Source organism: Cebus imitator, unplaced genomic scaffold (assembly GCF_001604975.1).
Source record: "Cebus imitator isolate Cc_AM_T3 unplaced genomic scaffold, Cebus_imitator-1.0 Scaffold52, whole genome shotgun sequence".
NCBI classification, from domain to species: domain Eukaryota; kingdom Metazoa; phylum Chordata; class Mammalia; order Primates; family Cebidae; genus Cebus; species Cebus imitator.
In genome coordinates, this window is record NW_016107367.1 from 1577214 (window position 1) to 1593606 (window position 16393).

Sequence of the window (16393 nt, forward strand, 5' to 3'; positions counted from 1 at the left end):
TTTTTTTTGAGACCGAGTCTCACCCTGTTGCCCAGGCTGGAGCAGTGGCGTGATCTTGGTTCATTGCAACCTCCACCTCTTGGGTTTAAGTGATTCTCCTGTGTCAACCTCCTGAGTAGCTGGGATTACGGGTGCAGGCCACCATGCTAGCTAATTTTTTTGTATTTTCAGTAGAGCTGGGGTTTCGCCATGTTTGCCAGGGTAGTCTTGAACTCCTGACCTCAGGTGATCTGCCCTCCTTGGCCTCCCAAAGTGTTGGAATTACAGGTGTGACCTTCCAAAGTGCTGGTATTACAGGTGTGAGCCACTGTGCCTGTAATACTTTTTAAAGATGAAATTTCTTACGAATGTGATAAAACTTTTTTCTTCAAAAGAGTTAAAGAAGGAAAGATGTATATAAATGCCAATTTCTTATTTTACTCTAGACTTCACGGACTGGACCATAGGAACAGAAAGACTGAACAGGGAGTAGTAAGTATACTCTGAACTGAGGTCGTGGACATGTGCCTAAGACCATGTTAGGAGGTAATTATACACAATCTACAAGCAGAACATAGTACAAACTCCAGAGGTAATGATGATACTAATTTCTTCCGAATGGTGAAATGCCAAGCAATCTACAAGAGATGAAAAGGCTGGGTAAAAGAGAGACAGACAGATGAGCTGTAGAAAAATAAAACAGATTATGGCTAAGTGGCAGGACTCCAGAGTGCCACATACAACCTATGAAAGAGATAACCGTAGCCACCACTAACACTGAGTCTCACGACACTCCAGGTGCCACTTTAAGCTCTTTACACGCATTCACCAGTTTAACTTTCAAAAAACCCCAGAGATAGGCTGTACTATTATTCCCATTTCACGTTCCATTTCTAGGCACAGAGAGTAAGTCACACGCCCAAGACCATTTGGCTAGCCTGGGGTGGGCGGGGTGGGTGGTGGTGACCTGACCCTGGTGTGTGGCTCCTGGTCTTACCCTTAACCACCAAACACCCTGCCTCTTCAAGTGCAGAGGGAACTTTGGTTTTATCTCGTCTTCCAGTATGCCTTAAAAGTGGTTACACTCCATAAGACCAATAAAAACGCCGACAAACATCAAAAACGGTAATGCACCCCAAAAACACTGTTTGGAAAGACGGCGTGGCCGTCTGTGCAGCTACCGTGAGTTACAACCAGAGGACCGACACTGGCTGGCAAACCCTCAAACAGGAAAGGCCACTGCTCACTGCTTAGGAAACAGTAGCTAAGTTATTACATTTCCTCTGTACACCTTTTCCAAAGCAGAACCTTTTTAAAGATATTTCCCTCACCGGTGAATATTGAAATAAGAAAGTAAAACAGCCTTATTGTTTAAAAATATATTTCTCTCAAATATTATGAAGAAGTTAAAATCTCCAGAGAATTTCAATGAATACTTGTATGTTGTGTATCTCCTCCCCTAGATTCAACCACTGCCCATGCTTTGACACATTTGCCTTATACCCATTTTCCCTTTATCATTTGAAATTGCAGAGATCATGATCCTTCACTTACTTATTAATACTTCAGTCTGCATTCCCTAAGTCCCTTAAAAATTTTGACACCCAGAAAGTTAGCAATCATTCCATACATCCAACATCATTCTGCAAGCCACTTTCTCCAGCTGCCTCCAAAACATCTCCAACAGGTTTGATTTTACACTTTTGAGAACAAGGATCTGACCTAGAGTCACTCACTGTACTTAACCGTTATATCTTAGTCTTTTTTTTTTTTTTTTACACTAGAAGAGTTTTTGATTTATGTGTAATTCACGGGGCTAAAATAAAGCCAGATTCCTACTTGCTGTAGGAGCACTGGTTTGTCCCCATGCATTTTAGCCAGTGTCTCTCCAAGATGTCAGTGGGAGAAACAATTTACCCCACGTTTAGAAGTTCTCCACTTGGCGGTCACATTTCCAGGGTGACAGGGAGAGGAAACGGCGCCTGGGCAAGGCCCAGAGTAAGTGGCACCTGTGTCTGCTCTTTCAACCAGTCACTTGTGTCAAGTCTGTCACCTTTTTGGTGGTTAGTCTTACTCCTGAACTTGGGCATAATGCCTGCTCAGGGGGTTTCTGCCTTGCAGCAAAAGCCATCTCCTGTAAGTTTTTCACTGAAATACATTAACTGTATAGAGGATTGAGAGAAAAATAAAGTACAGCTTCTCATGAACTTCTGATTCCACTGATCAGGTATTTAGCTAAGAAATATACCTGATAGGCTGGGCGCCGTTGCTCACACCTGTTAAGTCCAGCACTTTGGGAGGCTGAGGCGGGCAGATCACTTGAGGTCAGGAGTTCGGGAGTAGCCTGGCCATCATGGTGAAACCCTGTCTCTACTAAAAATACAAAAATTATCTGGGTGTGGTGGCTGGCGCTTGTAATCTCAGCTACTTAGGAGGCTGAGGCACAAGAATCACTTGAACCTGGGAGGTGGAGGTTGCAGTGAGCAAAGATTGTAGCACTGCACTCCAGCCTGGTGACAGAGCGAGATTCCATCTCAAAAAAGAAATATACTAGATAGCTATTTCTTGATAGCTATCTAGTATATTGTAATTTTCAGTCCACTGACAATGACCGATGCCTCTACTCTAGGAATAATGCTCAGTGTCACCAGATAACAAGTTCTACAGGACTCTCCTCAGGATACTACTGATTTTGTGGAGGAGATTAGTAAAGTCAATGATTACTACCTGACAGATTTGGTAAGAGAACTGGGACAACAGGTAAGAAGAATATCAACTTTCTCCCTGAACACCAACAACATATTCACGTAAACCTTTAACAAACTCCCATTCAACCCTGAAATGAGTTTTGAACTCCAGACACTCAAATATATTACCAACTATACAGAAAACAGTAAAAATCAAAAGTACGTATGAGGCAGGAGCTTCCACCAGCATCTCTCAACATTCTGACGTCTGCAGAGCAAAGAACAGGAGCTTTGCTATCAGACTAACTGAGGCTCAGATCTTGTTTCGCTGCATTCTCTGTGGCCCTGGGCAAGAGGCTCCCTTTTTTTTCCTGTTCCAGGAAAAAAAAAAAAAAAAAAAAAGGCAGGGGCAGCGGTGAGTAGGGGAGGATTATAATGCCTCACAGTGCTGGGCAGATTCAAAGAGAGAACAGAGATACAGGGTTTCTGCCATGACCCAGCACACTGAAGGTGCTCAATGCATGGTGCTTCTCCTCTGGGACAGCCACCAACAGCCTCGGGACCACGTACCTGCTGCTGCCAACAGCCCTGGACTGGGCCCTCTAGGCCGGGTGACCTTGGGGAGGAGAAATACTAGGACTGTCCTGCTCACTTGACAGGCAGCAGTGCTGGGAGAAAGAAGCACGAGTGTTCATAAAAGCTTGTCACAAAGTGAATGGGATCCAAAAAGAACCACCTTGCAATTTTGATGTGGAACCAGAAGTTAGGATGTACCCCAAACCACTCTGTCTTTGTGTTTCTGTCTATTCTTTTCCTGGGTTTAAAAACACACACACTATTCTTGACTAATAACCTTACCTCTATTTTTCTTTTATTCCTCTACATACTTTCATAAAAAAATTTTAGAAGATAGCTTTTGCTGCAAGGCAAAACCTCCTCAGCAGACATTAAACCCAAGTTTAATGGTAAGACTAATGAACAAAAAGGTGTACAGACTTTATACAAATCTACCCATCCCTCTTTCCCCTCCGAGAGTTATCTGTTACTTTGGTTACCTTCCACACCCCCAAGAGACAGAAGAAACAACTTTACATATAGGACACAGGATTGGATACAGAATAGGATTCGGTAAGGTTAAGGGTGTGTTTCTATAAAGTCACCTTGCAGAGAGCTACAGTTACACAGTAAATAGATGTTTGTGAAGTATAAATTTTGAGCTGAGGCACTATTCAGAGAATCACCGGCTTAATCATTTGAAGAATCTTTTTAGTTATCACTCAAACAGTTTTCCTTCCTCATTTTGGGGAATAAAGATAACAGGGGGTGCCCATTCTCACTAGCACGACTTCACACCATGCAGGTGTGTTACTAATTTAGCAACCTGTGTACATTATGTATGGCTATTGTTATTATTATTATTAATGTAGGTTAAGCCACCAGATTTAGTGCAGCAGGAAATGAAAGCCATGGGGTTTCAAAGCAAGGAAGCTATGCTCGCTTCTTGCTGTTTTTAAGTGAATTTTTATTGGAAACGTGAATACCTTCAACGAATTGGTGACTCAGGAAGTACTTGTGAGAAAATAAACTTTTCCACTGGACCTCCATTTCCCAAGAAAAAATGGGTTTACATCAAAAGAATGACTTATTCTCCAACGTCTCACCAGGCTGGAGCAACTTCTGAGTCTTTCAAAGACAGCCTCATCCACTGGATAAGTTTGCTAATGATGACAGCAGTTAATAATATTCTTGAAGCCCAGAATAAAGGCCAGCTGGAAGAGGCCCAAAACTGTGTGCTTCCTCTTTGACCATTACCATCTTTCTGGCTTGGCTGTCACTGCCTACTGTCTAAACCTGGCTGAAGTCAGCGTGCTCTGGAGGGTGGGAAGCAGGCCTGCCCACCACGCCTCACAGCATCAGGGCTGGTACAGCTTCCCAGCATGGGGAGGAGTCAATAGACTGAAGGTCTGCAAGGAAACATGCTTTACTATCCTTAGCAGGCAATTCAAAAAGTCAAAGAACAGTCTAGTACAGGGTTGGTGAACTATGGCCCATGGGCCAAATGCACCCTGTCGCCTGTTTGTAAATAAAGCTTCACTCGACCAGTTAGGCCTATTCATTAACTGTCTATGGCTGCTTTCACCCGCAAAGCCAACACTATTTACAATCTGGCCCTTTTCCAAAAAAAAGTTTAACAATTCCAGTCTAGAACTGTGCCGTCCAATATCGTAGCCACTAGACACGTGTGTCTACTTAAATTTCCAATAACTAAAGTTAAAAATTCACTTTCTCAGCTCTACATCTTAAGTGCTCAGCAGTCACTGCTGGCAGTGGCTGCTGCAGAGACAGCACAGGACATTGCCATCACAGCAGCAGTTCTCCTGGACAGAGCTGAGAGTGAGGAGTTACATCACCAGCTGAATTCACAGCCGTCAAGTTCTGGGTGACTCTTCTTCCACAGACAGAAGGGCTTACACTAAGTCTCAAAAATATGTCCCTTTCACACTTGAACTTTTTAGGATTTGCAAATTCGCCACTTTAATCGCAAACTTCAGACTACTTGGTAGACAATAATGGTCAGAGCGATCGTGACAACAAATCAGTTAGATGGTCATTTTATTCTTGTTCACTTGGTCCCCACCCCAGTGGGTGGTAAACTGGGAAAGCCGGGCCATAGCCCCTGCTTATATCCACGTTAGAACCCTGCCTGGTATGCGGTATGGATCAATAAATATTTGTAAAATGATTAAGAAATGAGACCAAGGTACAAAACTGTTACATAAAAAGAGGCCACCGAACCAAATAAATAAGGCATTGGGGAAAAAACGCTATTGTAATCCCGAAGCAAAATGTTCTTCAAGCAGCCAACATTCCTATTTTAAAGTGATTTTTTAAAAAAGATTCAAAACAAAACGACCCAACCATTTGGGTTTGGACTCTGGCTCCAAAGCTTCCAGGATGTGTGATCTTGGGTAAGTTATTTTTCCTTCAGTGGGAAAGACCCCTCCTCCCTAAACAGGAAGGACAGTGCATCCCACCCCATCCAAGTGAGCAAAGTAGCCCAGGGCACAGCCCTCCTGGGTTCCTTCTACTCCCTGGCATCACCAGCCCCTGCTCTCCGGGGCGCCCTGCCGGTGCGTTCTGGCTCTAGCCCTCTCGTGGCAGAGCTCTTACGCCGGGTCTCTCCATGTAACCATTCCTCCTTTGGGACGGGGGCTGCAACTTAATCATTTTAATGACTCTCAGCACTTGGCACACAGGAGCTGCTCAATGGATGTTAAGCTAAGACTCTAAAGCCCAATAAATAAATCAAATTTTGCTAAATCTCACATTAACGGGCTGCTCCAAAAAGTCTTTATGAGTCAATCAAGCGTTCTTCAAATTTTGAAATCAGAAATTACCCCCACTGTTTGAGTCAGAAGTTAGTCTTAAGTCTCCGAAAGTTATCCCTTCTTAAAAAACTTCAAATCTCTTTCAGGTTAATACACTTTACTACCTTTTCCCTCCACAACTATATACCGACCACCCAACCAACGGCAACAAATCCAAACTGGCCACAATAAGGTCTTGGAATTAAAAGCAAAAAAAATTAATGAGGTTTAAGATACAACATCAAATGATTCTATTTCAGTATAAGTTCATAATTTAAAAACTAAGTAATATATTAGGTGTCTAATAAAAACCAGAAAACACAAACCAAAAGGATTTATTTATAAGTGAGTACCTTAAAAGTATAAAAATTTACATTTTATATGCAGTCAAATTATCTTACTGCTAACTTGTTTTTAAGAACTAATTTGGCTGGGTACAGTGGCTCTTACCGGTAATCCCAGCACTTTGGGAGGCCGAGGTGGGAGAATCGCTTGAACCCAGGAGTTTGAGATCAATCTGGGCATTATGGCGAAACCCCATCTCTACAAAAAATATGAAAAATTAAAGGCTGGGCATGGTGGCTCATGCCTGTAATCTCAGCACTTTGGGAGGCCAAGATGGGCAGATCACGAGGCCAGGAGATTGAGATCATCCTGGCCAACATAGTGAAACCCTGTCTCTACTAAAAAAAAAAAAAAAAAAAAAAAATTAGCTGGGCATGGTAGTGCATGCCTGAAGTCTCAGCTACTCGAGAAACTGAGGTGGGAGAATCACCTGAGCCCGGGAGGTGGAAGCGGCAGTGAGCTGTGATCATACCACTGCACTCCAGCCTGGGTGACAATGTGAGACCCTGCCTCCAAACAAACAAACAAAAGACATCTAACTTAAACAATTACATTTTGTTCTTGCCCATTTGGTTCTTGCAGGTAAAATACCTGAATTTTACCTGTAGGCAACCTTTGCTTTTTACTGGGTACAGTACCAAAACAGTAAATTCATAGCCCGTCCTACAGTTTGGTCATTGAATGCTGATTGCCACCTTCATTAAAGATAGTTTGGAGAGAAAAGCAACACCCATTTTGTTCCGGCAGATTGGATATTTGTGTGCTTTTATCATCCCTGGGTACACCCTAGGATCTGAAAAGTCTTGTCTGGCATTCTAGTCATAGAGACTGTTAGTCACCTAGAAACCTTGCTGCCACCCTTCCTTCAACATGTCCTTAAAAGAGATTCTGAGAAACTGTTTTGTTGGGGCGCAGCTCAGATACTATAAATTCTAAAGTCATCTGATGAAGCTTAAAACCATTTTTCTACTTCACCCAATTATGACCAGAAAAATTCATATATCTTAAAATACCAAGAATAAGTAAGCTGCTACCCTGATACCTATAGTTTAATGTAACCACTAATTACTACAGTAACTGTGCTTTTAGGCTAAGTTTTGAATGCAAAATATGCATAAAAAGAGACAGACTAATTATTAAAACAGTGATTTCTATACACCTTGAAAACTTGTTGCCATTTAAAATTTTTAAAGTCAAATGGCAATACAGAGACCATTTAAATGCAAAATATTTGCTAACAGTCCACGAAAATGCTAACATTTCAAAAATTATGACCCACAATAGATTTCAATATTTCAAAGTAGAGCATATTTCTCTTTCAGGCTCCATGGCAAGAATGAAAACAACCCTTTTAAAGGAAGTTCGTTCCCAATGAATTGTGCATATTTTCTGACTGCAATTCATCTTTAATTCAGAGACGTGTCCTCCACAAAACCTTTGCAGCACCAAGCAACACAGATGTAAAAGAAACTCCGTACGGACAACTTGGCCCGGCGCGACGGCCCGCCTCTCCTTCCTACCCCCACCCAATACCTTCCCTGGGCAGTGACTTCACATCCTTTGACATCAGCACGGCTTTGAAAGGGGGATGGGAGAGCGAGCAGAAAGCAGAAAAACCAGCTTTGAACTATGCATGCAAGGCCTCTTTCAAGCCTCAAATTCTGTAAGTAGTTCGTAAAATGCCAAACTGCAGTGACACACCCAGCCTCCTCTGGTTAAGTCTGCAGCGTAAAGGGGTGAATTCTGCTAGAAAGGACTTCCTGCTTTTCTTATCGGAAGCACAATAGCCATTTATTAACTACCCACGGAAGGTTCCGATTCAGTGAAACACACAATAACTTACCTCGAATATGGAGAAGGGCCACGGGCTGGAAAGGCCCATTGGAGTTGGCCGCATCCACCACCATCCTGCTGCCCGCTTTATTACATGTCAACATCTAGACTTCAGCGGGAAAGGCAATGGGCTCCTTAAGGCAAGAAACCAGCCTCCATTTTAGTTTAAAAAAAAAAGACAAACTGAAGCTCTCTGCAGCTGGAGGGAACTGGCTGGTTCGTGATGTCAGCAGGCATGAAGCTCGCTGATTGGCCGGAAGCTGCAACTTAAAATGACACTAAAAAAAAAAAAAACTGCAAACGGAAAGAGCGTTCTGTTTGGCTGTCAGTGTGCATTAAAAGCTTGGACATTTTCCGGCTTTTTGCAGTCTTCGTTTCTCAGGAACTTTTAGGCAAAGATCCCATCTCTTAGGGGAAAGGACTGGAGGCCACAACCCTGGCCAGACTATAAACAAATGACTTTGAGGGAGCTACCAAAAAAAAAAAAAAGTGTGTATACGTCTGCGTGAACTTTAGCATTTCCCAGTTAGGGAGCCCACATTCATTTTATACCCACCTGTGCAACTTCCACTTTCTAGTTCTAATTATTTTAATATCTGCATCTTATGTAGGATTCTGGCAAGCAAGTTGTTTTATTTTTTTATTTTATTTTTTACAAATGGCTATTCAAATATTACACAATTCTAATCCATTAGTTTGGACTCTTATTCAGCTTTCCTTACCTACAGGGCAAGTTATTAACTTATGATCCCAAACACTTTTTTTCTTGAGATCTATTTTTTTTCCTGAAAAAATTAAGCTTAAAAACTTACATGGAAAATGAAAGGTGCTTTATATTCGATAGCTTGAAAGTGAAACAAATTGAAGTATTTATATCACCTCGCCGTGGGAGCAAAAGGCATAAAATAAAATGCAGCATGGTTATTTTTGCATTGCAAAGATGCTGACATATTAAATACTTTTTAAGTTTTAGATATTTTGTTTAAATTTAAAGATACTTCACTTATTTTTATGGGGCTATTATTAAAAGCTACTATTCAGATCTTAATTTTCTATCTTCGAAAAAGGTTACTGTAAAAAGCTATTCCAAGGAGAAAAACATTCTTTCTGGAGTACTGTAGGATCCCATGAGGGGGTGCGATGAGATGATTCCCTACAAAAATCAGTGTTATTAGTAGTTCCAAATGAAAACAAACTATAAGAAAAGCCTCTCTGGCAGGCCGAACTGAAAAAAATTCCTCCTTTCTTCACACCAACAAGAAAGTTTGTCCAAACCATGGCTCCCCTCACACAACTCCCCCACCCTTTTCCCCGCTTGTGAACAATGCAAAAGCCCTTTAGTTCCTAAACATCATTCATAGGCGAGTAAGAAACACCTGAAACACAGCTAGGGCTCGAGGTTCCAGCTGCGGGTTCAGCGCCAGGTGCATTCAGTGAGTAAGGGAACTGCTGCCACCTTTCAGGACTGCCTCACAAGAAGGAACGGAGCTTTCATTATGTGTATCAATAGCAATTAAAGTAAATAAATAGATAAAAGCAAGCCAGATCCCACCCTTCCCCCTCTTTCCCCAGAGCTGATAGACACTGCTGGATTCCATGGCTGGCTAGGAGATGATCTGATTTCTAGCAGGAGGGCAGTGGGCACCGCGCCACCTGAGCAGGATGCCGGCCTCACACCTGCCCTGGCTTCGCTGCTATCTGAACAGCAAATATAAGTTTAAAAAAAAAGGAGGGGGGGCACGTGCTTTCAGCTGGGTAACAGGAATTTAGATCTTAGCTGCCCTCTTGCCTCTGAGCCTTCACTGCTGACCTCTGGGTTGTCTGTCTGGAGGGCACACCAATGACCACTATGAAGCACTGACGCCGACCCTCACTGCCACACACCCCGGCCGCCTCCTCCTCCGAGTGATGCCAGATGAACTCAGCCACAATTACGAACGAGGTGTTCAGGGGCTTAGGAAGGAGCCAGGAGCAGATGCTCATTGAAGATCTGGGCTTTAAAGAGACAGAAACCTGCCCTCCAATGATTTAATATTTCATACACGATAAGATGAAAAAATGTGCCTGTCCTAAGACTGCTGATGAATGGGAATACAGAAATAAGGGGAAAAGGCTCCTAAGAGCTTTATATATCATATACGGAATAGGAGTCAAACAGTGAAGGCAGTTTTTGATGTATTTTTCCTAATGATCTCAGATCAAAGGATCTCGCCTTTATTAGTGATTTACCCCATGCTGTTTTGAAACCTTATGCATGTAAAGTGGTTCTTTAAAGAACTCCAAAGCTGATCTGGCCATCACTGATAAAACAGACTCTAAGATAGAAATAAATAAACAAATAATATGAGAGAAGAAAAAAAGATTTGAATAAAGGTAAGGTATACTTCTGAATTGGAAATATAAATACTGTAGATACACTGATAATTTCCCCCAAACTGATCGACAGGTTTAAAGTATTTCCAGTTAAAATTCAGGTGGACCTCTATTTTTCCAGGTACTTAACAAAACGATTCTAAAGTTCACCTGCAAAAATAAAAGAAAAAGAAGAATGAGAACACTACTAATGAGAAAGGCTAGTCCTACCAACTATGAAGCTGTGGGATTAATGACAGTGTGACGGGGCGAAAGAGGCAGATGAATGGAACAGAAGCCACAGCCCCAAACTGAGAACTATGTTGATACAAATGTAATATTGTAATAAAGAATGTATCTCAAATAAGTGGAAGGAAGAATTAGATAAGTGGTTGGCAATCTTGGGGCAGACAACTGATTAACTATATGCAGAAAAAAGGCAATTTAAGTCTTTTAACATCACACCAAAATAAAATTTGAGATGGCTTAAACAGTTAAATAAAAATAAATCAAAACCATACCCCCCAAATCCTATAACTTTTAGAAGAAAAAGTAAATAATCAATTCTCAAGCGAAAAAAAAAAAAGAACACTTAAATACCTCTGAACAAACCCCTCAGGGATAGCGCTTATATTAAAAATGACAAATTTCTGTGGTTTGGTTTTTTGGAGACAGGGTCCTGCCCTGTCATCTAGGCTGGAGTGAAGTGGTATGATCTCTGCTCACTGCAGCCTCGACCTCCTGGGCCCAAGTGATCCTCCTGCCTCAGCCTCCTGCATAGCTGGTACCACAGCCTGTGTCACCACACTTGCTCATTGTTTTTTCATTTTCAGTAGAGATGAGATTTCTACAATGTTGCACAGAATAGTCTTTAACTCCTGGGCTCAAATGGTCCTCCAGCCTCAGCCTCCCAAAGTGCTGAGATTGCAGGCATGAGCCACCGTGCCCAGCCTTAAAATCAAATTTCTGTATGTTCCCTGCAAAAGCAAGCAAAAGGAAATATAAATGCTATAAATACAAGGAGTTAATAATGTTATTATAATTGAGTAAAAAACAATCATTGAAAAATTGTGCCACTATCTGCAATAGCAAAGACTTGGAACCCATCCTAATGTCCATCAGTGATAGACTGAATAAAGAAAATGGGGCACATATACACCATGGAATACTATGTGGCCATAAAAAAGGATGCATTCATGTCCTTTGCAGGGACATGGATGCAGCTGGAAACCATCATTCTCAGCAAACTAACACAGGAACAGAAAACCAAACACTGCATGTTCTCACTCATAAGTGGGAGTTGAACAATGAGAACACATGGACACAGGGAAGGGAACATCATACACCTGGGCCTGTCAGGGGGTGGTGGGCAAGGGGTGGGAGAGCGTTTGGACAAATATTGAATGCATGCCAGGCTTAAAAACTAGATGACGGATTGACAGGTGCAGCAAACCCCTGTGGCACATGTATACCTATGTAACAAACCTGCACGTTTTGCACATGTATCCCAGAACTTAAAGTAAAAACAAAAAATAAATAAAAATTGTGCCAAAATACACATAAACACAGAATTTACCATCTTCACTGGTTTTCAGCACACAACACATTCAGCATCATGCTGCCCTCGCCACCAGCCAGCCACAGAACTCTTCATCTTGCAGAACAGACACTCCATCCCCATTAAACAGTAACTCCATTCCCCGTCCTAGTCCCGGCAACCACCATTCCACTTTCAGTCTCTACCAACTTGTCTACTCTAGGTACTTCACATAAGGGGATTTTACCGCATGTGTCCTTTTGGGACTGGCATATTTCATTTAGCATAATGTCTGCAAGGTTCATCCATGTTGTAGCAAGTGTCAGAATTTCCTTCCTTTAAAGGGCCAAATGATATTCCACTGGTACAGACTACAGTTTCTGTCCACTGTGAGTAGTGTTGCTATGAACATGGGTCTACAAGTACCTGCTGATGCCCCTGTTTTCAGTTCTTTGAGGTGTATACCAAAGCTAGTTCCATTTTTGTTTCTTTCCCATTCTGTTTATTTCTAATTGATGCATAATAACTATACATAATTTTGAGGCATATCTGTAATATTTTGAGGAACTGCCATACTGTTTTCCACAGTGGCTGCACCATTTCACATTCGCACTAATAGTCCATGGGGCTGGGCGTGGTGGCTCACACCTGTAATCCCTGCACTTTCTTTGGGAGGCCGAAGCAGGCAGATCACTTGAGGTCAAGAGTTCGGGACCAGCCTGGCCAATATGGTGAAGGCCTATCTTTACTAAAAATAAAAAAATGGGCCGGGCCTGATGCTGCATGCCTGTAGTCCCAGCTACTCGGGAGGCTGAGGCAGGCTGCAGTGTGCCAAGATCATGTCACTGCACACCAGCCTGGGCTACAGAGCGAGACTCCATCTCAAACAGGAGACAAAACAGCACACAACAGTTCCAATTTCTCCACGAGGACACTAACACTTATTTTTTAACTTATTTTTAATTTTTGTGGGTACATAGGTGTATACATTTAAGAGACACATCAGGTGTTTTGATACAGGCATGCAATGTAAAAGAAGCACGTCATGAGAACGGAGTATTTGTCCCCTCAGGCATTTATCCTTTGAGTTACAAACAATCCCATTACATTCTTAATGTTATTTGAAAATGTTCCATTAAATTATTGTTCACTATAGATGCCCTGTTGTGCTATCAAGTAATAGGTCTTATTTATTCTAACTTTTTTTCTACCTATTGACCAGCCCCCCCCACCCCCCACTATTCTTCCCAGTCTCTGGTAACCATTCTGCTCTCTATGTCCATAAGTTAAACTGTTTTGATTTTTAAATCCCATGAATATGTGAGAACATGTGATGTTTGTCTTTCTGTGCTTGGCTTATCTCACTTAACATAACGATCTCCAGTTCCATCCATGTTGCAAAGTGACTGGATCTCATTTTCTTGTTCATTCATCTGTTGATGGACATGTAGATTGCTTCCAAATCTTAGCTATTGTCGATAGTGCTGCAACCAACATAGGACTGCAGATACCTCTCTGACACACTGATTCTCTTCCTTTTGGGTACGTACCCAGCAGTGGGATTGCTAAATTATATGGTAGCTCAATTTTTAGTTTTTTGAGCAACATCCAAAACGTTCTTCATAGTGGTTATACTAATTTACATTCCCACCAACAGTGTACAAGGGTTCCCTTTTCCCCACATCCCCTCCAGCATTTGTTATTGTCTTTTGGATAAGCCATTTTAACTGGTGTGAGATGATATCTCATTGTAGTTTTGATTTGCATTTCTCTAATGATCAATGATGTTGAGCACCTTTTCATATGCCTGTTTGCCATTTGTGTGTCTTCTGAGAAATGTCTACTCAAATCTTTTGCCCATCTTCTAATCAGATTATTTTTTTTCCTATAGAGTTGTTTGAGCTCCTTATGTATTCTGGTTATTAATCTCTTGTCAGATGGGTAGTTTGCAAATATTTTCTCCCATTCTTTGGGTCGTCTCTTCACTTTACTGATTGTATCCTTTGCTGTGCAGAAGCTTTGTAACCTGATGTGATCCCATTTGTCCCTGCTTGCTTTGGTTGACTGTGCTTGTGGGGCATTGCTCAAGGAATTTTTGCCTAGACCAACGTCCTCAAAATTTTCTCCAGTTTTCTTATAGCAGCATCATAGTTTGAGTCTTAGATTTCCTTAATCCATTTTGATTTGATTTTTGTATATGGTGAGAGAGGTCTAGTTTCATTCTTCTGCTTATGAATATCCAGTTTTTCCAACACCACTTATTAAAAATATAGAACTGTTTCAGGAATTTGCATGTCATCCGTGTGCTGGGGCCGTGCTAATCTTCTTTGTATCGTTCCAATTTTAGTATATGTGCTGCTGAAGCGAGCACTATTTTTATTTTTAGAGACAGGGAGGGTCTTGCTCTGTCACTGTGGCTGGGGTGTAGTGGCATGATCGTGGCTCACTGAGGCCTTGACCCTCTGGGCTCAAGCAATCCTCTCACCTCAGGCTCCTGAGTAGCTGGGACCATAGGCACGTGCCACCACACCCGGCTAGTTTTTGTATTTTTAGTAGAGACAGAGGATGGGGTTTCGCCATGTTGCCCAGGCTGGTCTCAAACTCTTGAGCTCAAGTGATCTACCTGCCTTGGCTCTTTTTTTTTTTAATAGTAGCCATCCTAGTGGGGGTGAAGTATCTCATTGTAATTTTGATTTTCATTTTTCTAATGATAGAGATGTTGAGGATATTTTCATGTGCTTATTGGTAATTTGCAGAAATTACATTTTTTGGAGAAATTTCTAAGTATTTCATACATTTAAAAAATCAAGCTGTTTGGCTGAGTTGTAGGAGTTCTCTATATATTCTGGATATTAAGTCCTTATCAGTTACATGATTTTTCAAGTATCTCCTCCCATTCTGTGGCCTGCCCTTTCACCTTGCTGACTGGGCCCTTTAATGCAGAGAAGTTTTAAATTTTTATGTACTCCAATTTATTTTTATTTTTGTTGCCTGAGCTTTTGGTGTCATAGGCAAGAAATCATTGTCAAATCCAGTGTCAGGAAATCTTTCCCCAATGTTTTCTTCTCAAACATTACAATTTTAACTCTTTTTTTTTTTTTTTTGAGATGGAGTCTCGCTCCATCTGGAGTCAGGCTGGAGTGCAGTGGCATGATTAGGGCTCACTGAAACCTCCGCCTCCTGGATTTAAGTGATTCTCCTGCCTCAGCCTCCCGAGTAGCTTAGATTACAGGCATGTGCCACCACGCCCGGCTAATTTTTTGTATTTTTAGTAGAGATGGGTTTTCATCATGTTGGCCAGGCTGGTCTTGAACTCCTGACCTCAAGTGATATACCTGCCACGGCCTCCCAAAGTACTGGGATTACAGGCATGAGCCACCATGCCAGGCAGGTTTTAACTCTTATGTTTAGGTGTTTGCTCCATTTTGATGAATCTTTGTATGCGTTGTGAAGGTAAGCGTCCCGCTTCATTCTTTTGCATGCGAGTACCCAGTTTTCCCAACCCCATTTGTTGAAAAGACTGCGTTTTCTCCACTGAATGGTCTAGGCACCCTTGTCAAAACTCATTTGACCCCCCTATATGAGGGTTTCTTTCTGGGCTCATCTTTATGCCAGTACTACAGTCTTGATTACTGTAGTTTTGCTGTAAGTTTGAAAATCAGAATATATGAGTTCTTACTTTGGTCTTCTTTTTCAACACTGCTTATCCCTTTGATACTCCCTGTGAATCTTAGGATGGACTTTGCTATTTCTAGAAAAGAATGTTGTAAAAGTTTTAATAGGAATTGCACTGAATTTGTAGATTGCTTTGGGTACTATTGACATCTTAACTATATTAAATCTTCCAATCCACAAACGAGATGTTTTTCCATTGATTGGTGTATTTTTTCTTTCAGTAACATTTCATAGATTGCAGTGTACAAGTCTTACAAGTCTCTTCTCTTCTTGATAACTTTATTTCTAACTTACCCTTTTTGAGAGCATCATGTTTTATTTATGTTTCTGCCAAAGGGATTATCCCACATACCTAGTGAAATATTACATCCATCAGAAATACTTGTAAATTTATAAAATGAAAATATAAGTGCAAGAGGCAGTATATAATCAGAAATAGTATGATCATAAGAAGTATCATTCTCAAAATATCCACAGTGTCATCGCTGGGTGGCATGGGTATGAATTTCTCTTTTTGAAAGTTGACATATAACAGTTGTGCATATTTGGAAGGGACATGTGATATTTTGATACCTGTTAACAACGTGTAATGACCAGGTCAAGGTAACTGAGATATC

At 41.5% G+C, this 16393-nt stretch overlaps 1 protein-coding gene, 1 long non-coding RNA gene and 1 other non-coding gene across 10 annotated transcripts in view; 1 reads left to right on the top strand and 2 right to left on the bottom strand.

Moving 5' to 3' along the window:
• The window catches only part of PPP2R5C (protein phosphatase 2 regulatory subunit B'gamma), a 170570-nt gene that overhangs the window by 111673 nt on the left and 42504 nt on the right, over nt 1-16393 (bottom strand). For 3 of the 8 annotated variants that reach the window (XM_017528096.2, XM_017528094.2, XM_017528097.2), the window contains exon 1: nt 8223-8668. The exons of the other annotated variants lie outside the window; for them this stretch is intronic. In XM_017528096.2, coding sequence (XP_017383585.1) covers nt 8223-8316 — 94 coding nt within the window. In that variant the 5' untranslated portion in view covers nt 8317-8668. Of the gene's footprint in view, nt 1-8222; nt 8669-16393 lie in introns of those variants that run through there. 8 annotated transcript variants of the gene reach the window in all.
• On the top strand, nt 7949-10928 carry LOC108304051. Its single transcript, XR_001825067.2, has 2 exons — nt 7949-8042; nt 9785-10928. It is a non-coding gene; the product is annotated as an uncharacterized LOC108304051 (long non-coding RNA).
• On the bottom strand, nt 14365-14472 carry LOC119471177. The gene has a single exon (XR_005200208.1). It is a non-coding gene; the product is annotated as a U6 spliceosomal RNA (small nuclear RNA).